The following is a 26,085-nucleotide window of genomic DNA, read 5'->3' as shown; positions in this document are numbered from 1 at the left end:
ACATCAGTCATTCACACTTTAGCCAGGGGATTCAAATACATCAGTCATTCACACTTTAGCCAGGGGAATCAAATACATCAGTCATTCACACTTTAGCCAGGGGAATCAAATACATCAGTCATTCACACTTTAGCCAGGGGAATCAAATACATCAGTCATTCACACTTTAGCCAGGGGAATCAAATACATCAGTCATCAGAGGTCCATTATCAGCAACCATCACTCCTGTGTTCCAATGGCATGTTATGTTAGCTAATCCAAGTCGATCATTTTTCTTGGCAATTTCTCGAATGGAATAGCCTTCATTTCTCAGAACAAGAATAGACTGACGAGTTTCAGAAGAAAGGACTTTGGTTCTGGACATTTTGAGCCTGTAATCGAGCCCACAAATGCTGATGCTCCAGATACTCAACTAGTCTAAAGAAGGCCAGTTTTATTGCTTCTTTAAATCAGGACAACATTTTTCAGCTGTGCTAACATAATTGCAAAATGGTTTTCTAACAATCAATTAGCCTTTTAAAATGATTATCAAACACAACGTGCCATTGGAACACAGGACTGATGGTTGCTGATAATGGGCCTCTGTACACCTATGTAGATATTCCATTAAAGAAATCTGCCGTTTCCAGCTACAATAGTCATTTACAACATTAACAATGTCTACACTGTATTTCTGATCAATTTGATGTTATTTTAATAGACAATTTGTTTTGCTTTTCTTTCATAAACAAGGCCATTTCTAAGTGACCCCAAACTTTTGAACTGTAGTGTATGTAAACAGACTGCTACAGGCTTTTCCATATATATTTTGAGGTTGGACGTTAGCACGTTGGGCGCACTGATTGGTGTCACCACATTAGTCAGTATGTTACACCTGTGCTGGCTTGTCATCTCGTTAGTCAGAAGGTGTTTCACTTGTCTGGCCCAGGTGCTATTTACAGTGCATCTTGGGAAGTATTCAGACCCCTTGACTTTTGTTATGTTACAGTCTTATTCTAAAATGGATTAAATAAATAAAAATACTCAATCTACACACAATACCCCATAATGACAAAGCGAAAACAGTTTTTTAGATAATTGTTTTAAATTTGCTCCACTTTTCGGGTTTGCGTCCTGTCTAAGTTTGGTGTGGGTTTTAATTTTGTTTGCCTCTTCTTGGGCAAATTTAGTGGGCACTCACGGTGGGTGTATTTTAGGTTCCAGATGTTGTTGCTAGGCAACTTTCAGTGGACATCCCCATGAGTGTCTCTCAGACCCCCTCCTAGAACCCCACCTGTTTACTTTTGGCTGTTAGTTCCCCCTTCTGTTTGAGCGACACTTTTGGATTTCTTGCTGGGGAACCAGTACCAGTCAAAGGTTTGGACACACCTACTCATTCAAGGGTTTTTCTTTATTTTGACTATTTTCTACATTGTAGAATAATAGTGAAGACATCAAAACTATGAAATAGCACATATGGAATCATGTAGTAACCAAAAAATATATTTTATATTTGCGATTCTTCAAAGTAGCCACCCTTTGCCTTGACAACAGCTTTGCACACTCTTGGCATTCTCTCAACCAGCTTGACCTGCGGCTTCAGGCTATTCAGCGTGGGAACTGTGGGGACCCTGGGTCCCAGTAGGTTACACGTAGCTATGTGTGTAGAAAACATTTCATAACAGGTAAGACATTTAACTTGTTTTGTATAGTCCGTTTGTAACCACACTCACTACTAGCTGTATAGTCTGTGTTGTTGGTCATGGCTACATAAAATATGTACAAACTGAGTACACATTCGAGAAGTTCCCTCCGTGCTCCGTTTCGCATACTTTGATTTGGATTCATACTCCGACTCTCCCGTTCTCCATTTTGCGTGCTCCGAGCACGGTAGTATGAATCTTGAGAAACACCCAACATGGTTTTTTTTCTACCTGCACGAACGGACACGCACGTAACGTTACGTGGCTGCTAGCACCGTCATGAAAAGAGGCACGATTGAAGCCAAGCAGTGAGAACGCTCTGGTGCAGGCAATGTTGAAAAGTCATCTTTAGACATGTACTTATCTTAAATGTCGTTTTGTAATTGACCAACAAAAAAAAAGCAAACAAGAAAAATGCCTTTGAAAAAGGTTGTTTCTGCTGTGAGCAAATGGGGTAACCTAGGTAACCACAGGTCGTTTCCCCCCCAACAGGGGTCGGCAGGGCCGCGACGTTCCATTTAATACCGACTGGGACTTTGGAATCATTACCTCTGAAACTGTCCGGCTAGCTAACAAACATAGTGTGAATTTATCTGCGTTCTATCTTATAACAGCAGTACCAAACCACGGTTGACCAACTCCCTGATCAAAATGGCTGACGTTTCTCCCATCATAAGAAGGGTTCATGTCCACTCCAGTGTTGTCATTCCTAATCCTATGATGACGGTACCTGAGACGTTCATCCTGAGCTGCAGCTCCCCCAGGGATAATCTTGGTGATGAAGATACTGGGGTCTTCGCCAATGTGGGGGTTATCTGTCCCCCCAGCAATACTGAAGCCCAACCCAGAGTTACCCTACGACGAGGGGCAGAAGAGAGAAACAGGGTTTGGTTCAGATCAACTTATGTCATATAAAGCCATATGTTCAACATACAATATGTAGATGCATTACAATGTTATCATGATGTGCTCTACAGTAGAGCATTAAGTATACTGTTTAATTAAAATATAATAATCAAATATTCCATCATTTCTATATACTGTATAGCATTATGAGTACATCCCCACTTCAAATAATGACACATTCAGCCTGTATTATACTGAGTGTATTATACTCCATAGTTAGGACCCATTTCAATGTAAATGTCTGTGTATGGCTGGGGGGGTTATGAGTGTAATGGGAGCTATGTATGGTTGGGGGAGGGAAGTGGCAGTGTAGTGTAGATTATATGGCAGTAGTATAGGGCCCGACTACATAGCCTTAACTAAGGCTCAGTGTGTGGTTGTGGTTGGGGGCGGTGTGCCTGTCTCTGTGACAGAATAGTGCATTGTGTCTTAATGTAGAGTTAGTGATGCAAACGCAGATAGTGGCTGAATCAGGTCAGGAAGAGAAGAGGGAAGAGAGGAGGAAGAGAGAGGGAAGAGAGGAGGAAGAGAGAGGGAAGAGAGAGGGAAGAGAGGAGGAAGAGAGAGGGAAGAGAGGAGGAAGAGAAGAGGGAAGAGTGGAGGAAGAGAAGAGGGAAGAGTAGAGGAAGAGAAGAGAGGAGGAAGAGAAGAGGGAAGAGAGGAGAGCCCTGTAGCTGCAGGCAGATACAGAAACAGTTTCCTTCTCCTCTCCCTGCTCTCCCTCCTCCTCTCTCTTCTCCTCTCCCTCCTTCTCTCTCTGCTCCCCCCTCTCCCTCCTTCTCTCCCCCTTTCCCTGCTCTCCCTGTTTTCCCTCCATTCCTCCCTGCTCTCCCTCTTTCTCTCCCTGCTCTTCCTGATTATCTCCCTCTTCTCCCGCTCCTCTCCCTCCTTCTCTCCCTCCTCCATGACACACAGCATTACATCATATAGTAAGACAGAGCCCTGGACCACTATGCAAAGTTTTTTCTTTTTTAAACATTATCAACTGAAAATAATTATAGCTAGGTAAAAATAGAAATGAAATATCTTGCATGGTTGTAACATTTTTAAAAGTACATCTTCATTCAAATGTTAACCTTTAGATACAAATCGAAACCTTCAATTTATTTAAAAACCTTTAATTTACATAGAAAACCTAAGTATAAAGGCACATATTTAATGGAAAGGAGAACCATGGATGATGGGTTTAAATGGAGACGTGATGTTCCCTCTTACTTACCCGTTCCAGTGTGATCTCCTCATATTCATAATCTGCTTCAGATCCATTCGCCTGAAAGACAACACACAAGACATCAGCCAATCATCATCAGGGGGGAATCATAAAGAGAGCTGTCTACATTGGCCCAGGAGAGGGTGCCTATACTGGAAAAATGGAACATGAGACGATTGAAAGATCAATCCGTCTCTCCCACTAGATGTCTCATTTTGATGACCTATTCCTCCTCAAACCCCAAACTGAAGATGTTAAAGAAAGAGGTGTGAGGGACTGTAGCTACAACAAACAGTGGCTGTGTGAGATCAGAGCAGAGCTCCCATCCTCAGTAGCAGCCTTATAAAAGAGCAGGACAGGCTGGCTATCAATGTGAAAATCCCCTCTGCTCTGTGGGGAATACTGCAGCAATGTGCAGCAGGCAGGGTGGCAGCAGGGCTTTCTGAGCAGAGCACAGCGCTAATGCTGTCGTCTTGTGTGGCGCGAGGGGATAATCTCCACAGGATTAGAGGTGATAGGCGCGTTGGGAGAGAGAGGATGACAGCAGGACTGCTCTGTCCCCACCCAACACACCATAGGGGTAAAACATCATTTAAAAAACTATATTAAAAGTGGGTAAACTATAAACTCTAGTTGGTGATGGAGATAATAGGAACAGCCACTGATATGAACCAAAACATATGACATTTTTAAAACTATTATTTGATTGTATTTTCATGCAGGTTTATAGGGAAAGCCCAATGCAATTTTATGTACTTCAGAATTACACAAAATGAACATCAGATCATCCGTCCCAAAATAGTTAATTTGGACTGGACACTTATGTTATTTCACACAAAGCAGTTTTAAAAAATAGTTTTTTATATATACAGTGCCTTCAGAAAGTATTCATACTCCTTGACTTATTCCACATTTTGTTGTTACAGCCTGAATTCAAAATGGATTCAATATATTTCCCACCTCTTTACACACAATACCACATAATGACAAAGTTAAAAAATGATTTTAGATTTTTTTTTGCAAATGTACTGAAAATGAAATACAGAAATATCTCATTTACATTAGTTTTCACACCCCTGAGTCAATACATGTTAGAATCACCTCTGGCAGCGATTACAGCTATGAATCTTTCTGGGTAAGTCTCTAAGAGCTTTGCACGCCTCGATTGTACAATACTGTATTTGGCCATTATTCTTTTAAAGATTCTTCAAACTGTGTCAAGTTGGCTGCTGATCATTGCTAGACAACCATTTCCAAGTCTTGCCATAGATTTTCAAGACGATTTAAGTCAAAACTGTAACTAGGCCACTCGGGAACATTTAATGTTGTCTTGGTAATCAACCAGTGTAGATATGGCTTTGTGTTGTAGGTTATTGTCCTGCTGAAAGGTGAATTTGTCTCACAGTGTCTGTTGGAAAGCAGACAACCAGGTTTTCCAATAGGATTTTGCCTGTGCTTTCCTCTATCCCATTTCTTTTTATCCTAAAAAACTCCCTAGCTGATGACAAACATACCCATAACATGATGCAGCCACCACCATGCTTGAAAATATGAAGAGTGGCACTCAGTGATATGTTGTCTTGGATTTGCCCCAAATATAACGCTTTTTATTCAGGACATAAAGTTCATTTCTTTGTCACATTTTTTTCACTTTTACTTTAGTGCCTTATTGCAAACAGGATGCATGTTTGGTAATATTTATATTCATTACAGGCTTCCTCCTTTTCACTCTCAATTAGGTTAGTATTGTGGATAGGGCTGACCTCATTTAGTCGACTGGACAATTGTTTGGTCGATAGGCTGTTGGTCGACATATTTATTTTGTAGAGCAGTGGCAAATATATACATTAAAAAAAGTATGGCACACGAGACACCAGTAGTACATTTACCGTTAATTCCCTTAATTTCCTATCTATGTTTGTTTATGGTAATTTCTGTTAATAGATTCAATATACTATTATTACATTCTTACCGTTGTCATTGTAGGAGTGGACACGTTGTTTTCAGAGCACACCACCTAGGCTAACTTGTTAGAAAAAGTTGATTTAATTCCATTAACGAGTTATCAATTTATTCATCGTCTTTGTTTGGAGCGCTCCTGTCAATCTTGAGTAAGGACACTCACTTGATAACGCATAGAACTAGGCCTAGGCTACCTGGCCTGCACGCAAATGTAACTCTATATATGTGATCTGAGACTATTTCTTCTCTTCCTTAACTCACCATCACTGTGGAGCATCTCAAAGTAATTTTTTAATTTGCCTCAAACAGTAATTAAACAAAGTCTGGTTTTACATGCATTGAGAATGAGAATAGTTCCTCATCGTAGCCAATTTGAAAAATATTTATAGTTCTCTCGCTTTTGATAACCACTCAGCATTAAAGGGGGGGGGGGGGGGGGGGGGGGGGGGGGGATCATAAAATTAGGCCTACCGACTTCTTATCACTTGCGCAACTAGCCTACAGCTGTGTGTGTCTGTCCGGAGCTCACTGGCGAGGGAAACTGAAGAAAACAGAAAACCACCACCACTACAAGGCATTGGGAAAGTATTCAAAACCCTTTATTTCTCCCACATTTTGTTACGTTACAGCCTTATTCGAAAATGGATTAAATAAGTAACAAATCCTCAGCAATCTAAAAACAATACCCTATAATGACAAAGCGAAAAACTGAAAAAACAGAAATACCGTATTCACGTAAGTATTCAGACCTTTTGCTATGAGATTCGAAATTGAGTTCAGGTACATCCTGTTTCCATTGATTATCCTTGAGATGTTTCTACAAAGTGATTGGAGTCCACCTGTGGTAAATGCAATTGATTGGACATGATTTGGAAAGGCACACACCTGTCTATAGAAGGTCCTACAGTTGACAGTGCATGTCAGAGCAAAAACCAAGCCATGAGGTCGAAGGAATTGTCCGTAGAGCTCCGACACAGGATTGTGTCAAGGCACAGATCTGGGGAAGTGTACCAAACAAGGCCAAACTGAGTAATCGGGGGAGAAGGGCCTTGGTCAAAGAGGTGACCAAGAACGGGTCTGAATACTTATGTAAATGTGACTTCTATATTGTTTTTAAATAAATTTGCAAAAAGTTATTAAAAAAAACGTTTTTTGTTTTGTCATTATGGGGTAGTGTGTGTAGATTGATGAGGGGAAAAAACAACAAAAACCATTTTAGAATAAGGCTGTAACCTAACAAAATGTGGAAAAGGTCAAGGGGTCTGAATACTTTTTGAATGCACTGTTACTACTACTACTACTGCCGCCACCACTAATACTACTACCACCACCGGCACTAGTAATACTACTACTACAACTAATACTACCACCACCACCACTAATACTACCGCTAATACTGCCACCACCACTAATACTACTACCGCTACCAATACTACTACCACCACTACAACCACCACTAATACTACTACTGCTACCACTAATACTACCACCACCACTAATACTACTACCACCACTAATACCACCACTAATACGACTACTACCACCAACACCACGACCACTAATAATAATACTACCACACTACTACCACCACCCCCACTAATAATACTACTCTGTCACCACCACCACACTACCACTAATACGACTACTACTAATACTACTACCACCACTACTACTACCACCACCACCACCACCAACGGTCTGCCGGTGGTCTCAGAGATGCGTAGCCAAGTTAAAACGGTCTGCCGGTGGTCTCAGAGATGCGTAGCCAAGTTAAAACGGTCTGCCGGTGGTCTCAGAGATGCGTAGCCATGTTAAAACGGTCTGCCGGTGGTCTCAGAGATGCGTAGCCATGTTAAAACGGTCTGCCGGTGGTCTCAGAGATGCGTAGCCATGTTAAAACGGTCTGCCGGTGGTCTCAGAGATGCGTAGCCAAGTTAAAATGGTCTGCCGGTGGTCTCAGAGATGCGTAGCCAAGTTAAAACGGTCTGCCGGTGGTCTCAGAGATGCGTAGCCAAGTTAAAACGGTCTGCCGGTGGTCTCAGAGATGCGTAGCCATGTTAAAACGGTCTGCCGGTGGTCTCAGAGATGCGTAGCCATGTTAAAACGGTCTGCCGGTGGTCTCAGAGATGCGTAGCCAAGTTAAAATGGTCTGCCGGTGGTCTCAGAGATGCGTAGCCAAGTTAAAACGGTCTGCCGGTGGTCTCAGAGATGCGTAGCCAAGTTAAAACGGTCTGCCGGTGGTCTCAGAGATGCGTAGCCATGTTAAAACGGTCTGCCGGTGGTCTCAGAGATGCGTAGCCATGTTAAAACGGTCTGCCGGTGGTCTCAGAGATGCGTAGCCATGTTAAAACGGTCTGCCGGTGGTCTCAGAGATGCGTAGCCAAGTTAAAACGGTCTGCCGGTGGTCTCAGAGATGCGTAGCCAAGTTAAAATGGTCTGCCGGTGGTCTCAGAGATGCGTAGCCAAGTTAAAACGGTCTGCCGGTGGTCTCAGAGATGCGTAGCCATGTTAAAACGGTCTGCCGGTGGTCTCAGAGATGCGTAGCCATGTTAAAACGGTCTGCCGGTGGTCTCAGAGATGCGTAGCCAAGTTAAAACGGTCTGCCGGTGGTCTCAGAGATGCGTAGCCATGTTAAAACGGTCTGCCGGTGGTCTCAGAGATGCGTAGCCAAGTTAAAACGGTCTGCCGGTGGTCTCAGAGATGCGTAGCCAAGTTAAAACGGTCTGCCGGTGGTCTCAGAGATGCGTAGCCAAGTTAAAACGGTCTGCCGGTGGTCTCAGAGATGCGTAGCCAAGTTAAAACGGTCTGCCGGTGGTCTCAGAGATGCGTAGCCAAGTTAAAACGGTCTGCCGGTGGTCTCAGAGATGCGTAGCCAAGTTAAAACGGTCTGCCGGTGGTCTCAGAGATGTGTAGCCAAGTTAAAACGGTCTGCCGGTGGTCTCAGAGATGCGTAGCCAAGTTAAAACGGTCTGCCGGTGGTCTCAGAGATGCGTAGCCATGTTAAAACGGTCTGCCGGTGGTCTCAGAGATGCGTAGCCAAGTTAAAACGGTCTGCCGGTGGTCTCAGAGATGCGTAGCCAAGTTAAAACGGTCTGCCGGTGGTCTCAGAGATGCGTAGCCAAGTTAAAACGGTCTGCCGGTGGTCTCAGAGATGCGTAGCCATGTTAAAACGGTCTGCCGGTGGTCTCAGAGATGCGTAGCCATGTTAAAACGGTCTGCCGGTGGTCTCAGAGATGCGTAGCCATGTTAAAACGGTCTGCCGGTGGTCTCAGAGATGCGTAGCCATGTTAAAACGGTCTGCCGGTGGTCTCAGAGATGCGTAGCCAAGTTAAAACGGTCTGCCGGTGGTCTCAGAGATGCGTAGCCAAGTTAAAACGGTCTGCCGGTGGTCTCAGAGATGCGTAGCCATGTTAAAACGGTCTGCCGGTGGTCTCAGAGATGCGTAGCCATGTTAAAACGGTCTGCCGGTGGTCTCAGAGATGCGTAGCCAAGTTAAAACGGTCTGCCGGTGGTCTCAGAGATGCGTAGCCAAGTTAAAACGGTCTGCCGGTGGTCTCAGAGATGCGTAGCCATGTTAAAACGGTCTGCCGGTGGTCTCAGAGATGCGTAGCCAAGTTAAAACGGTCTGCCGGTGGTCTCAGAGATGCGTAGCCATGTTAAAACGGTCTGCCAGTGGTCTCAGAGATGCGTAGCCATGTTAAAACGGTCTGCCGGTGGTCTCAGAGATGCGTAGCCAAGTTAAAACGGTCTGCCGGTGGTCTCAGAGATGCGTAGCCATGTTAAAACGGTCTGCCGGTGGTCTCAGAGATGCGTAGCCAAGTTAAAACGGTCTGCCGGTGGTCTCAGAGATGCGTAGCCATGTTAAAACGGTCTGCCAGTGGTCTCAGAGATGCGTAGCCAAGTTAAAACGGTCTGCCGGTGGTCTCAGAGATGCGTAGCCATGTTAAAACGGTCTGCCAGTGGTCTCAGAGATGCGTAGCCATGTTAAAACGGTCTGCCAGTGGTCTCAGAGATGCGTAGCCATGTTAAAACGGTCTGCCGGTGGTCTCAGAGATGCGTAGCCAAGTTAAAACGGTCTGCCGGTGGTCTCAGAGATGCGTAGCCAAGTTAAAACGGTCTGCCGGTGGTCTCAGAGATGCGTAGCCATGTTAAAACGGTCTGCCGGTGGTCTCAGAGATGCGTAGCCAAGTTAAAACGGTCTGCCGGTGGTCTCAGAGATGCGTAGCCAAGTTAAAACGGTCTGCCGGTGGTCTCAGAGATGCGTAGCCAAGTTAAAACGGTCTGCCGGTGGTCTCAGAGATGCGTAGCCATGTTAAAACGGTCTGCCGGTGGTCTCAGAGATGCGTAGCCATGTTAAAACGGTCTGCCGGTGGTCTCAGAGATGCGTAGCCAAGTTAAAACGGTCTGCCGGTGGTCTCAGAGATGCGTAGCCATGTTAAAACAGTCTGCCAGTGGTCTCAGAGATGCGTAGCCAAGTTAAAACGGTCTGCCGGTGGTCTCAGAGATGCGTAGCCAAGTTAAAATGGTCTGCCAGACTATCACGTCTCTGTAGCTGTGGATTAGCTTTAACCCCACCCCATCAGTCTTAATGATAAGTAGATCAGAATAGTTGAATCAGGTGTAATTACGCTGGGCGTTAAGAGACAAAAGGTATTTCTGGGACACCAGTCTCTAACTTTAGTGGAGGGATTCACAGATCAGTCATTAACCTACATGAGGCTAACACTGCTGTGGAAAGTTCACAAGTCATGTAACAACAGTGTGTGTCTTCATTAGGGCAGCAGTAGATTCACATTTATGTCTATTGTCTACCACAGGGGTGTTCAACCCTGTTCCTGGAGAGTTACTTTCCTGTATGTTTTCGCTCCAACCCCAGTTGTAACTAACCTGGTTCAGTTTATCAACCAGCTAATTATTACAATCAGGTTTGCTAGATTAGGGTTAGAGTGAAAACCTATAGGATGGTATCTCTCCAGGAACAGGGTTGGACAGCCCTGGTCTACCATCTCTCTTTCTCTCACCTTCTTTCCCTCTCTCTTGCTCATTCTCCCCCTCCTCTCCTCCTCTGCCTGCCACTCTATGTCTCTCTCTCTCCTGTCCTCTCCCTATCTTTCCCTCTCTCTTCTCTCTCTTGCTCACTCTCCTCTCCTACCCTCCCTCCCGCTATTTCTCGCTCTCCTCTGACTCCCTCCTGCTCTCCCCCCCCCCCTCCCAAGTGTCGTAGGTTCTAGAATGACCCGTGTAGTGTGATTGCAGCATGCATGACAGTTTGGTTAAATAACAAAGACAGGAATAAAATAATATGCAAAACAATACATTCCCGAGTGGCGCAGCGGTCTAAGGCACTGCATCTCAGTGCAAGAGGCGTCACTACAGTCCCTGGTTCAAATCCAGGCTGTATCACATCTGGCCGTGGTTGGGAGTCCCATAGGGCAGCACACAATTGGCCCAGCATTGTCTGGGTTTGGACGGGGTAAAGGGAAAGGGAGATACCTAGTCAGTTGTACAACTGAAGTGTCTCCCGCATTTAACCCAACCCCTCTGAATCAGAAGGGGGCTGGCTTAAATTGACATCCACGTCTTTGGCGCCCGGGGAACAGTGGGTTAACTACCTTGTTCAGGGGCAGAACGACATATTTTTACCTTGTCAGCTCAAGGATTCGATACAGCAACCTTTCGGTTACTGTTCCAACCCTCTAACCACTAGGCTACCTGCGGTAGAATGTCATTGTAAATAAGAATTTGTTCTTAACCGACTTGCCGAGTTAAATAAAAAATTAAATACAGACAGACAGACAGACAGACAGACAGACAGACAGACAGACAGACAGACAGACAGACAGACAGACAGACAGACAGACAGACAGACACTGCTGGGGAGGGATTAGAGGTCATTAATAAAAGTTGCATTAGGAAAATAAATAGACACCCAACAATTAATCTCCCAACCAACCCCAGAATGCCAAAGTGTTACACAAGGCCCTGTCCCTGATTTGGGCTATTTGAGTGTGATCCTGTAACCCAGGCTTTAAGCTCCCTGATGGGACTCTAAGGCCTTTAAATACCAAATGCCTTCCTATCCTATCACCCAGACTGACCACAGGGTCTGCCCCCCTCACTACACTAGACACTGCAGTACCAGACTGACCACAGGTTCTGGCCCCCTCACTACACTAGACACTGCAGTACCAGACTGGCCACAGGGTCTGGCCCCCTCACTACACTAGACACTACAGTACCAGACTGACCACAGGGACTGGCCACAGGGTCTGGTCCCCTCACTACACTAGACACTGCAGTACCAGACTGACCACAGGTTCTGGCCCCCTCACTACACTAGACACTGCAGTACCAGACTGGCCACAGGGTCTGGCCCCCTCACTACACTAGACACTACAGTACCAGACTGACCACAGGGACTGGCCACAGGGTCTGGTCCCCTCACTACACTAGACACTACAGTACCAGACTGACGACAGGGTCTGGCCCCCTCACTACACTAGACACTACAGTACCAGACTGACCACAGGGGCTGGCCCCCTCACTACACTAGACACTGCAGTACCAGTCTGGCCACAGATTTGGGGGTGAGCGAGAGAGAGTGAGAGAGATGAGAATAGGGACAGTAAAGGTTTCCACATACTTATTGCAGTCAGATTGTTTTAGAGCAACATTCACCTTCTGGTAATTCGATACCTAGGGCTGTGCAGTCATTACATTTTGTCAGCTGGTGATTGTCAAGCAAATAACTGCCGGTCTCACTTTAACTAACCGTTAATTAATATAAACACATTTAGCATCTCCTGGCTTCCACACCTTTGGAACATCTACATTTTAAAAAGTCTAATAAATCCATGTAATATAGCCTACACCTTCACAATAAATCCATTATTTTAGACAGGTCTAAAGAAACATGATATGAAGAAAATGTAGTCTATTTCAGAAGAACAGAATAGCATACTCTGAGTTGTCCTTATGTTAGGTCCTGATCCGGCTATGACAAATGGCTGTGGGCAACACTAGTTCATTTAGCAGACAAGATTTGCTTAAAATTCCGTGGCATTATTAAATAGTATGAAGAACACAATTGAAAAAATCTGAATTAAATCGAAAGGCTATTTTCTCCAAACGATTTTGGGGGAGTTCTCACATGCGGCTTTCTGTGTGGAGGTTAACAAAGAAACAGGTCCTCCTATAAGCTTCATTTACACTTATTAATGGAACTTTAGTTGTTCTACAAACGTTGGGCTATATGTTTTGATGTTTAATACATTGTAAGGCTGCATGATGAGACTCCGATGATGATTTGAAAAAAGTTACACCTCTAATAGCTTCCCACATCTTGTCAGATCGAATCCCCGAGCTGACAAGCCCCCCCACACCTCTCTGATTCAGAGGGGTTGGGTTAAATGTGGAAGACACATTTCAGTTGAAGACATTCAGTTGTATAACTGATTAGTTATCCTCTTTTCCCTTTACCCCGGCCAAACCCGGACAACGCTGGGCCAATTTAGCTTCCCACATCTCCAAGTTGGTTAAACACTACAAGCTAGCTAGCCTTTTAGCTTCCCACATCTCCAAGTTGGTTAAACACTGCAAGCTAGCTAGGCTTTTAGCTTCCCACATCTCCAAGTTGGTTAAACACTACAAGCTAGCTAGGCTTTTAGCTTCCCACATCTCCAAGATGGTTAAACACTACAAGCTAGCTAGCCTTTTAGCTTCCTACTTCTCCAAGTTGGTTAAACACTACAAGCTAGCTAGGCTTTTAGCTTCCCACATCTCCAAGTTGGTTAAACACTACAAGCTAGCTAGGCTTTTAGCTTCCCACATCTCCAAGATGGTTAAACACTGCAAGCTAGCTAGCCTTTTAGCTTCCCACATCTCCAAGTTGGTTAAACACTACAAGCTAGCTAGGCTTTTAGCTTCCCACATCTCCAAGATGGTTAAACACTGCAAGCTAGCTAGCCTTTTAGCTTCCCACATCTCCAAGTTGGTTAAACACTACAAGCTAGCTAGCCTTTTAGCTTCCCACATCACCATTCTGAAATTAAAATAATCTGCCCTGGCAAATATTCGTATACTTGCTGGGGTAACCTACAACATTATCCCAATTTGATATTCTGATTCAATGTACATTTACATTTACATTTAAGTCATTTAGCAGACGCTCTTATCCAGAGCGACTTACAAATTGGTGCATTCACCTTATGATATCCAGTGGAACAACCACTTTACAATAGTGCATCTATGTATTGCATAGTGCATCTAGTGCATCAATGTATTCGCTACCATATCAGCCAAAAATAGAATGTCATAATTTTTTTGTCACAGAGAGAGAAAAAAGCCTGTTTTTCCAAATAGCATTATCACTATTAAACAAAATACCCTTTTGGGGAATTCTAATAAGTCTACAATGTTGTGGACCCTCTGCGGTATCAATAATTTATGAGCTGTATTGAGCCTAACTCTGCTAGATACACTCAAAGACAAGTTTAAAGTTTTATTAGTGCTATGTACGGGATACACATGGTATACACTGTCCAATGAAATGTTTACTTGCAGGTTCCTTCTCAACAACGCAACAAAATAATAAATAAGAAAAGAGAAGAATACGAAGATAAAGTAAATGGCCCCACAATAGTAAATGTATTGGTTGAAGCTCAAATGTTAAATTCTCCCTACCATCATAGCTAAGCCAATACGACAACAATGTCGATGAAAGTTCACAAATCAACTTGATTGTAGGTACACAACACAACCTCTCGTCATGATCCGTCAGGCCGTTACCAGTAACCACTATACCAGATTTTTGACAGGGTCGTTAGCATTGGGGTCGTCAGACAATGTTTTCCCCAAACCCGGCTGAAATTCTAGACATTGTGTTAAAATAAAGCTACAGCGTCTATAAGGTGACAATTAGACTTGGATCCATTTGGAATTAATACGTTTATAGGTGCAACAGTTTTTTTTATTAAATAAAAGTAATAATTTAAATATCTCTCGCGTGCACATTTCCGTTCATTAAAAACCAACGATGTGCTACCTTTTTGTAGCATTTCTGACAATGCTAACATCTTTTCAGCCGAATCTCAGTTCTAAAACCAGACATAGTAGCTAGTTAACACCAGTCAGGTGAGAGACAAGCTACAAGCAAAGGAAGCTAGCTATACTTTGCTACGGAATGTTTTTTAAGTGGCAGAAGTCATCTGTGTAAACTGTTGGCCTTGACACTTGCGTGTAATAAGCACAAATAAGATAAGCAAACGTCCTTGACTGCTGTTGCCAGTTAGCTAGCCAACTAACGTTAGTCAGTAACGTTAGCTAGCTACAAGGCTGTAATGTTAATGTTAGCCGTATGGACGGATCATGCACCGGCACAACTCAATTTTGACCATATCGCTACCCCGCGCTACCCCACATTCTTCCACAGCCCCCCCCCCCCATTCCACAGCTACCCCACATTCTCCCACAGCCCCCCCCCCCATTCCACAGCTACCCCACATTCTTCCACAGCCCCCCCCCCCCCCCATTCCACAGCTACCCCACATTCTTCCACAGCCCCCCCCCCCATTCCACAGCTACCCCACATTCTTCCACAGCCCCCCCCCATTCCACAGCTACCCCACATTCTTCCACAGCCCCCCCCCCCCCATTCCACAGCTACCCCACATTCTTCCACAGCCCCCCCCCCCCCCATTCCACAGCTACCGCACATTCTTCCACAGCCCCCCCCCCCATTCCACAGCTACCCCACATTCTTCCACAGCCCCCCCCCCCATTCCACAGCTACCCCACATTCTTCCACAGCCCCCCCATTCCACAGCTACCCCACATTCTTCCACAGCCCCCCCCCCCCCCATTCCACAGCTACCCCACATTCTTCCACATAACCCCCCCCCCCCCCCAGCTATTCCACTACTTTAATACAGTAACAAGTCCTGGTCACTGGGCTTTAGATGGATGGCCATGGTGATATTTACTGGGAACAGCAGTTACTGTAATAGGTGTGCTATTCATTGACCATTAGATTTAGCAGTGGGTTTACATGGGATGACGAGGAATACCTTGTATATTTCACCCCCAGTAGATTTATGCACAGAGACCAGACCACGCAGCATGATTTGGCTTGTAATCTCAATAAACATAATCTCAATGGAAGGCATTTCCCCAGCCCAGATTAAATACACTATTCTGGACATTTGGTAGCTTCAGTCAGCCTGGTTAATCTAACAGAAAGTAATAATACATGTAAAATATACAGTACAATGTTGTTGCTGCATACAAAGAGAGGTTCAGACAGACATAATAACATCTTTGATTTCTAGTTCTGGCTGGTAACACCGGTAAATAGATTTTTTTTTTTTTTACATGGTATTTCACTTTAACAGAAACTACGTTGTGCTATATAAATAAACACCAACAGGAGTCTACCACCAGGCCATCAGATAGCTGACCCCAGACCTGCACCTTAGAGACCACCTGCACCTTAGAGACCATCAGACAGCTGACCCCAGACCTGCACCTTAGAGACCATCAGACAGCTGACCCCAGACCGGCACCTTAGAGGCCATCTGCACTGAGTACCCACCCATCCAACCCTTTCACACAAACTTACACACACACACACACACACACACACACACACACACACACACACACACACACACATAAAACACACACACACACACACACACACCCACAAGGACACACACGCAAACACCCATAAACACACACAGTCAACGCTGCTGTTCAATGATCTACTATTTATTGTGCTGCGTGACCAAGTCACTACCCACTTAATATTTGTGAATACAGTCCATTATTACTATACTACATCGTTCCTAGGCCGTCATTGAAAATAAGAATTTGTTCTTAACTGACTTGCCTAGTTAAATAAAGGTACAATGTTGACTGATGTACTACAGCACATCAGCATTTCACTGCACCTTGTATACCTGCTGGAAACATTGTACGTGACAAATAAAATTAGATTTATTTAAATTGATTTTGATTTGAAAAGGATGGTTACACTGTATTTCTAGTCTGTTACTTCCTGGTATTTATCCTTTATTGTCATTAACATGGTAACATGATCATTACATTACAGTTCTCTAATAACCATGGTTTATTTGGTGCTCAGTTCAGTGTGTGTGTGTGTGTGTGTGTGTGTGTGTGTGTGTGTGTGTGTGTGTGTGTGTGTGTGTGTGAGTGTAAAGAAATGCAGACTTACGTATGGGGGGCTGTCCAAGCTGTCTGTGTTGACCACCACAGGAGGTGGGTTTGCCTGCAAAAGAAAAACAAAAAAATGAACTCAGTTTTGGTTATAAAAATATTTAATGATAAAATAAAATATTTGTTCACCTCGCGATTCCCCTGTAAGTACATTACAAAAGCTAAACACAACAACAACAGAAATTACAAAGTTACAAAAAATATTAGGCAAAACAAAAACATTTTTTTGGGGGGGGGGGGGGGTGAGAAAATAATAACTTACTCTCCGCATGTTTTGGTACAACATTATGAAAGCATCGGTTAGAGATTACCACGGCAACATGACAATCTTCTATTGCAGAATATTAACTCCTGAAGCCTACAGCTGTGGCGTTGCTATGGCGTTGACCCAAACATCCCCAACTACATGGTAAATAACAGACAACTCCCTCCAGGATCCCTTGGTCTTCACTGGGCTTGTCTCTCCTCTCCTACAGGTCCCGAGGTTACAAAACAACCACCCCAACTAGCAAGTCCCTCCCTCAAAAACAATAATCCTTTAAAGTCCAGCACCAAAACCGAAGCAAAATGGGAGGTGTGTAAAAAAATAAAGAGGAGAGGAGGGGAAATAGGGAAGAGAGGATGACCTGTGACGTGGGTGACGCGGGTGCAGGCAGAGAGGAGGGTGGAGAGATGACAGGAGTGGTCTCGGCTGGGATGGGGATCACAGGGATTATGGGTACGGGGGGCGGGACCACCACATCTGGCTGCTAAACAATGGCAATGGAGGTCAAGGGTCAGGGTAAAACATACAAGACACACAGGCAAGAATACACACACTGTGCAACACAACACTGATGCAGTAACACACAATGATAAATCTACATGCTGAACGGGAAGAAGGGAGAGAGGAGTGTGAGACAGAGAGAGAGAGAGAGAGAGAGAGAAAGAGAGAGAGAGAGAGAGAGAAAGGAGCGTGAGTAAGTGAGAGAGAAAGAGATATTGAAAGAGAAAGTGAGAGAGAGGAATCGAGAAAGATTGAGTGAGAGAGAAAGAAAACGAGAGAAAGAAAACAAGTGAGAGAGAAAACAAGTGAAAGAAAGCAAATATGGTAATGTTCTAAACTGAATTATGATAATGTGGTAGTGAGGGAGGATTGTCTGACAGTGGCAGCTGCTGAGGGCTCTAATGTGTGTAGATTATAGAGAGGGGGATGAGAGGAGAAAATAGAAAGAGAGAGAGAGGGAGGAAGGGGCTCAACCCCACAGTATCAGAAAGGCTGTTAAAGTTTGGGGATTTGATGTGTTGCTCGTGAGACTATCCAGGCAGGATTTACTATTATGTTATTGACGGAGTACTGAGAACGATGTGAACATTCCTTTAGGGTGCAATATGCAGATCGGCTTAAATGGATTTGGTTTTTGAGGAACATTTAGGTAAACAGGTTTCTCTTCTCAAGATAAAAAGGAAAATACATTTAGTATATTCAAATGCTAAACCAGGATACTATGGACATACATAGATATAATTCAATTCCAAAAGGTATTTAACGTGTTGAGGAACAAGTCCATTAGACCTTATAGAATAGGGGTATTCAAATCTGACCCTACGAGGTATGGGCTACTGCTGGTTCTGTTCTAGAAAAAAGCAGTGGAACTGGCTACGAGTTCCAGAATTTAATTTGAGGGTTCTAGAACATCAACAATCACACGTAGGAAAGCAAGAACAGACGCTCCTATATAAAAACATGGCCGTTCCATCCTTAGCACTCCTACTCTGAGATGCTTTGTGAGTACGGACCCAAAGCTACCATGTGCTCCTCTCCAGCCTATCAATGTAAATGACACTCATTGACAGTTTTCCTCAGTGGACCAATGATAGTCTGATCTGCTGGTCTGGTGGCTCCATTGACAGAACTGGCCGTGCTTTAGCTGTAAATTAACCCAGAAAGACTGTGATGAGTGGAGCTTAGTGTTATTCTTTACAGACACACAGTGTACACAGACACACAGTGTACACAGACACACAGTGTACACAGACACACACGTAGGATCTTAATTTGAGCCAGTTTGCTACAGCAGGAAAATAATCCTGCAGCAACAGGAAATGTGAATTATTATGTGGATTATAATTCATGGACTTTTTTGTAGGGGTTGATACATTTTTCAGGAAGGGAAAATCAAGTCTGAAATTTCAAAGTAAAATTATAAACTTCAGAAGCCTTTTTAAGGTTTTACATTTCCTGCATTACAGGAAAGTTATCCTTCAACAGGGTGATCAAATTAAGATCCTACATCTTCTGTACACACATAGCATTGATATCATCCTACATCGTCATCGTGGTGTAAACACTGTAGCCTTCAATTCACACATTATCCGAGTAGTGAATACAACAGAGTTCACAATGAATGGTGTGTGTGTGTGTGATAAAGGTGAATCATGCAGAAACGCAAACTGATAGATTTATTGACGGGACAAGTAAACGATTTCAACAGCAACAGAGTGTTCCTTTTCCTCGTTGTCAAGTCCCTCAGTCGAGCACCTGATTTCCCCTTTTCGTTTAACCTTTGTGTTGTCTTAAGGGTCAAAAATGACCCGCCACTGTTTAACAGCAGAGAAAAAAACCTAAATTTCCAAGAGTGACCACAACATTATAAAAAGTGAAACATCGCCTTTGTTCATATTTCCATGAAAGCTGTACACAACCAGGGTACAAAGATTGTCTTAGGGTCATTTTTGACCCGGCAGTTCTAAAACCATTTACACACCACAAACAAACAAAAACACAAAGACACACACACAAAGGCACACCACAAAGACACACACACACAAAGACACACACAAAGACACACACACACAAAGACACACACACACAAAGACACTCACACACAAAGACACTCACACACAAAGACACTCACACACAAAGACACACACACACAAAGACACTCACACACACACGAGACATTGAGATTGTGTGCTACTGATTGAACTCAGACAAAACTAAAACTTTCTTGTGCAGCATCTCCCCTCCACGACCCCACACATAACTCAAGTTCACAGACAAAATAAATACTATTTCAGACAAAATAAACATTTCCTAAAAGCATTGTTTACTAATGGGGAATGCAGTCAGAGGCTATAAAGGTGCTGCAGATGACAGTCCCCCCCCAGTTCTCTCTTTGCTGAAGCCATGAGTACACGTTTCAGTGCCCAACAGGTCATAGATCAGATTTTTTCAGATGTCCAGGAGGAACAAGAGAACAATGATTTACAAGAGGAAGAGGTATCTGAAGAAGAAGATGGGGAAGAATACAACCCAGAGCACAATACATCATCTTCAGATGAATAAGAAATCCCCCAAGCTGAAAGAGAGACATTTTAGTCAAAGAACAGCAAAATAACATGGTCCTTGTCACCATATGACAACCAGGGCAGGATGGCAGCACAGCATGTCATAAGGATGACCCCAGGGCCCACAAGACATGCAGTTGCCCAGGACATCGCCTCAACATTCTACATGTTCATCACACCAGCCATCGAAAAAATCATCCTGGATATGACAAATTTGGAGGGTTTCCATAAATATGGAGACAACTGGAAAAGGATGGATGAGATTGACCTGCGCGCCTGCATAGGGCTGCTAATCTTAGCGGGGGTGTATAGGTCCCGAGGCGAGGCTACATGTAGTCTCTGGGATGCAGAGAGTGGCAGGGTGATTTTCCGTGTTAAGATGCCATTGAAAGTCTTTCACACTTTCTCAAGAATGCTACGGTTTGATAACCGTGAGTCAAGACTTGCAAGACGTGTGAGAGAGGTCTGGGAGAAGTGGGTGGAGCGTCTGCCATACCTCTACAACCCTGGGCCTGAAGTAACAGTGGATGAGCAACTGGTCTCATTCAGAGGTACATTTTTATTTTCATATCTGTAATGTGATTTACACTGTTCAGTTTATTATGTGTTGCTGTAATATCATTGATTTATATGATTGTTTTCTGTGACACTGATACTAATTACTGATACTAATCTCTTTTGTCAAAAGGTTGATGTCCTTTCCAACAATATATGCCCAGCAAGCCAACAAAGTATGGCATCAAGATATGGGTGGCCTGTGACGCACAATCCAGCTACGCTTGGAAGATGCAAGTCTACACAGGGAAGCCAACCAGTGGAGGCCCGGAGAAGAACCAGGGGATGCGGGTTGTGCTTGATGGACTGAGGGGGCACAATGTCACGTGTGACAATTTCTTCACCTCTTATGAACTCAGCAAGCAGCTCCTGAAGAGGAAGATCACCATGGTTGGCACAGTTAGAAAGAACAAGCCTGAGCTCCCCCCTGCACTCCTCACAACAAGGGGGAGAGAGGCCTTCTCATCAAAGTTTGCCTTCACCCCCACCACTATAGTTTCTTACCTCCCAAAGAGGAAGAAGAATGCGGTCGTCCTCAGCACACTGCACAAAACAGCTGAGATCAGTGATCATGAGGACAGGAAGCCAGCCATCATCCTGGACTATAACCACAACAAAGGAGGCGTGGACAACCTGGACAAGGTGATTGGAACTTACAGCTGCAGGAGGATGACTGCCCGCTGGCCCCTGGTCATCTTCCATAACATGTGTGCTCATACAATGCCTTCGTGATATGGAACAAGATCAACCCTACCTAGATGCCTGATAAGTGGAACAAGAGGAGGGTGTTCCTGGAGCAGCTGGGAAAGGCACTTGTAACCCCACACATTCAAAGAAGGGAGAGCCTCCCCCGCACAGCAGCCTCTGCAGCGTTTGTGAACGCTGTTCAGGGGGCTGAATCTTGTCCGGATCCACCTGAGGCTGCAGCAGGGGCAGGCAAGAGAAGAGATGCCAATTCTGCCCCCCAAAGAAGGACTGTAAAACAAATACTATGGACACATTGTGGGTGGGGGCAATGGTTAAACAAATGGGAGAAGACTAGTATTTTGTAGTTGAATTCCTCATTGTACAGTATATAAGAATAAATCACTATGTTGCCAAAAAGTTCAAGACTGTTATTGTTTCCCTTCAAAAAAATTCATTCAAAACTACTTTCTGCACATTTATGCTACTTTATTAGGCTATACAAGTGCTATCTCTTGCTAATAAAATGTATGTTATTGACCTATGCAGTAGCTTTAGCAATAATAATAATAATAATAAACCTCTACTTTAGTAAAAAAAACAATGTGTGATATGACAGGTGTGATATATGACAGGTGTGACAGGTGTGATATAATAAAAACTAATGGTGTCCAATGATTAAATTGTATTTCTGCATTGTGAAAAGGGAAAACCCAGATATGCACAAAGTTTGTGATGAATGACAGGTTGTTTCTACATGCAAAATAGATCTGGGATTTAAAATTCAATTAAGCTGCTATATTTTTGTAGTTTAGTGAAGGCGGGTCATTTTTGACCCTTAGGACAAGGGGAGTATACAGGATGTTAAGACTACACAAGGGTTAAGTTGGGCGGAAGCACCTTTTGGGTAAACCTTTTCCTGGTGTGTGCGTGCCTTCATGAGGAGCTAGTCCAGCATTGGGTCAACCCTCCCCACCCTCAGCAGAGCAGGCCAGGCTGAAGGCCACTGTGTCAGCGCTCCCAGACAAAAGCCCACTGAGCCCCCCGACACACTCCTCACAGCCTTGCCTCACACCCCAGAGTTACAGTGCATTCGGAAAGAATGCACATTTTCCACAGTTTATTACATTACAGCCTTATTCTAAAATAGATTAAATCGTTTTTTACCCTCAATCTACACACAAGACCTCCTAATGACGAAGCAAAAACAGGTTTTTAGGTTTAAGTATTCAGACCCTTTATTCAGTACTTTGTTGAAGCACCTTTGGCAGTGATTACAGCCTTGAGTCTTCTTGGGTATGAAGCTACAAGCTTGGCACACCTGTATTTGGGGAGTTTCTCCCATTCTTCTCTGCAGATCCCCTCAAGCTCTGTCAGGTTGGATGGGGAGCGTAGCTGCACAACTATTTTCAGTTCTCTCCAGAGATGTTCGATCGGGTTCAGGTCCGGTCTCTGGCTGGGCCACTCTAGGACATTCAGAGACTTGTCCTGAAGTCTTAGCTGTGTGCTTAGGGTCATTGTCCTGTTGGAAGGTGAACCTTTGTCCCAGTATGAGGTCCTGAGCGCTCTGGAGCAGGTTTTCATCTAGGATCGTTCTGTACTTTGCTCCGTTCATCTTTCTCTCGAGTCCCTGCCGCTGAAAAACATTGTCTCAGCATGATGCTGCCACCACCATGCTTCACCGTAGGGATGGTGCCAGGTTTCCTCCAGATGGGACACTTGGCATTCATGCCAAAGAGTTCAATCTTGGATTCATCAGACCAGGGAATCTTGTTTCTCATGAGAGTACTTTTGGTAAACTCCAAGCAGGCTGTCATGTGCCTTTTACTGAAGAGTGGCTTTCGTCTACCCACACAACCCTAAAGGCCTGATTTGTGGAGTGCTGCAGAGATGGTTGTCCTTCTGGAAGGTTCTCCCATCTCCACAGAGGAACTCTGGAGTTCTGTCAGAGTGACCATCAGGTTCTTGGTCAACTCTCTGACCAAGGCCCTTCTCCCCCGATTACTCAGTTTGGCCGAGCGGCCAGCTCTAGGAAGAGCTTGTTGGTTTCAAACTTTTTCCATTCAAGAATGATGGAGACCACTGTGTTCTTGGGGACCATCAATGCTGCAGACATTTTTTGGTACCCTTCCCAGATCTGTGCCTCAACACAATCCTGTGTCGGAGCTCTACGGACAATTCCTTCAACCTCACGGCTTGGTTTTTGCTCTGACATGCACTGTCAACTGTGGGACCTTATATAGACAGGTGTGTGCCTTTCCAAATCATGTCCAATCAATTGAGTGTACCACAGGTGGACTCCAATCAAATTGTAGAAACATCTCAAGGATGATCAATGGAAACAGGATGCACCTGAGTTCAATTTCAAGTCTCATAGCAAAGGGTCTAAATCCTTATGTAAATAAGATATCTATTTTTGTATTTTATAAATTTGCAAAAAAATCTAAAAACCTGTTTTCGCTTTGTCATTATGGGGTATTATGTGTAGATTTCTGAGGATTTTAATGATTTACATACATTTTAGAAAAAGTCTGTAAAGTAACAAAATACAGAAAAAGTCAAGGGGTCTGAATACTTTCCAAATGCACTGTATATCTGAGCTAGAGGTTAGGGGGCAGGGTCGCCTCATGCCCCAGAGGTTAGGGAGCAGTGTCGCCTCATGCCCCCAGAGGTTAGGGAGCAGGGTCGCCTCATTCCCCCAGAGGTTAGGGAGCAGGGTCGCCTCATTCCCCCAGAGGTTAGAGGGCAGGGTCGGCTCATGCCCCAGAGGTTAGGGAGCAGTGTCGCCTCATGCCCCAGAGGTTAGGGGGCAGGGTCGCCTCATGCCCCCAGAGGTTAGGGGGCAGGGTCGGCTCATGCCCCCAAAGGTTAGGGGGCAGGGTCGGCTCATGCCCCCAAAGGTTAGGGGGCAGGGTCGGCTCATGCCCCAGAGGTTAGTGGGCAGGGTCGCCTCATGCCCCAGAGGTTAGTGGGCAGGGTCGCCTCATGCCCCAGAGGTTAGTGGGCAGGGTCGCCTCATGCCCCAGAGGTTAGTGGGCAGGGTCGGCTCATGCCCCAGAGGTTAGTGGGCAGGGTCGGCTCATGCCCCAGAGGTTAGTGGGCAGGGTCGGCTCATGCCCCAGAGGTTAGTGGGCAGGGTCGGCTCATGCCCCAGAGGTTAGTGGGCAGGGTCGGCTCATGCCCCAGAGGTTAGTGGGCAGGGTCGGCTCATGCCCCAGAGGTTAGTGGGCAGGGTCGGCTCATGCCCCAGAGGTTAGTGGGCAGGGTCCTGTGGGTCACTGGCCCCTTTGGAACACTGGCGTTTTGCACCATTTATATTAGCTTCAAAGACTTTCTACACCAATGCACATCTACACAGTCTAGCTGGATGACCTGTGCTAGCCTCAATAAAAAAGTCTCAGCAACAATAGTTGAACTGACTAGGAACATCACATTTTTTTTTTTTTTTTTTTTTAAACATTTTTTATCCCCTTTTCTCCCCAATTTTCGTGGTATCCAATCGCTAGTAATTACTATCTTGTCTCATCGCTACAACTCCCGTACGGGCTCGGGAGAGACGAAGGTCGAAAGCCATGCGTCCTCCGAAGCACAACCCAACCAAGCCGCACTGCTTCTTAACACAGCGCGCCTCCAACCCGGAAGCCAGCCGCACCAATGTGTCGGAGGAAACACCGTGCACCTGGCCCCCTTGGCTAGCGCGCACTGCGCCCGGCCCGCCACAGGAGTCGCTGGAGCGCGATGAGACAAGGATATCCCTACCGGCCAAACCCTCCCTAACCCGGACGACGCTAGGCCAATTGTGCGTCGCCCCACGGACCTCCCGGTCGCGGCCGGCTGCGACAGAGCCTGGGCGCGAACCCAGAGACTCTGGTGGCGCAGCTAGCACTGCGATGCAGTGCCCTAGACCACTGCGCCACCCGGGAGGCCCACATTTGGGTATTTTACACAAAACCCCAAAACCAAGACAACATGGAGGCCACATTCCTGCATACGGTCACTATTAGCCAAGCCCACTTACAGCTCAATATTCCGTTAGTTTGGCGTATATACTGTCTGCACCCTAGACTGTAAACTAGTGTAACAGACACACAGGGGGAGATCCATAAACTAGTCCCGAGGTCGCTCCATAACACACTAGTTATGGATCTGTACTGTCACAAAACAGCCTGGCAGCCATGACAGAGCTAAAATTAGCTTAGATCATTATCTTCGATCAGGAGGCCCAGTCCAGAGTTACGGCCTGCAGCTCACACTGTCTCAACATCCCAAACAAGTTGGACTGAACTTGAAAGTTGAGTGCCTCGGATGAGAACACAAACTTAGCTGATGGTCAACTATTCTCCGTTATCAACTTCAAGACCTGGTTTACATGCTAGAAGGCCTTAAGTAATACTATAACTGGGGTAGATAGAGATTCAGTAATACTATAACTGGGGTAGGTACAGGTTCAGTAATACTATAACTGGGGTAGGTAGAGGTTCAGTAATACTATAACTGGGGTAGAGGTTCAGTAATACTATAACT

At 44.9% G+C, this 26,085-nt stretch overlaps 1 protein-coding gene across 5 annotated transcripts in view; it reads right to left on the bottom strand.

Annotated features, from left to right (window-relative positions):
- The window catches only part of LOC120055060 (disks large homolog 1-like), a 282,572-nt gene that overhangs the window by 95,300 nt on the left and 161,187 nt on the right, over positions 1-26,085 (bottom strand). For 4 of the 5 annotated variants that reach the window (XM_039002927.1, XM_039002928.1, XM_039002929.1 and 1 more), the window contains 4 exons: positions 17,619-17,741; positions 16,991-17,044; positions 3,808-3,858; positions 2,413-2,537 (listed from right to left, as the gene is read on the bottom strand). In XM_039002927.1, coding sequence (XP_038858855.1) covers positions 2,413-2,537; positions 3,808-3,858; positions 16,991-17,044; positions 17,619-17,741 — 353 coding nt within the window. The remainder of the gene's footprint in view (positions 1-2,412; positions 2,538-3,807; positions 3,859-16,990; positions 17,045-17,618; positions 17,742-26,085) is intronic. The other variant, XM_039002930.1, reaches the window with a different exon arrangement.

The sequence above is a fragment of the Salvelinus namaycush genome, chromosome 10, assembly GCF_016432855.1.
Source record: "Salvelinus namaycush isolate Seneca chromosome 10, SaNama_1.0, whole genome shotgun sequence".
NCBI classification, from domain to species: Eukaryota; Metazoa; Chordata; class Actinopteri; order Salmoniformes; family Salmonidae; genus Salvelinus; species Salvelinus namaycush.
This window is presented reverse-complemented; position numbering and strand designations above follow the sequence as displayed.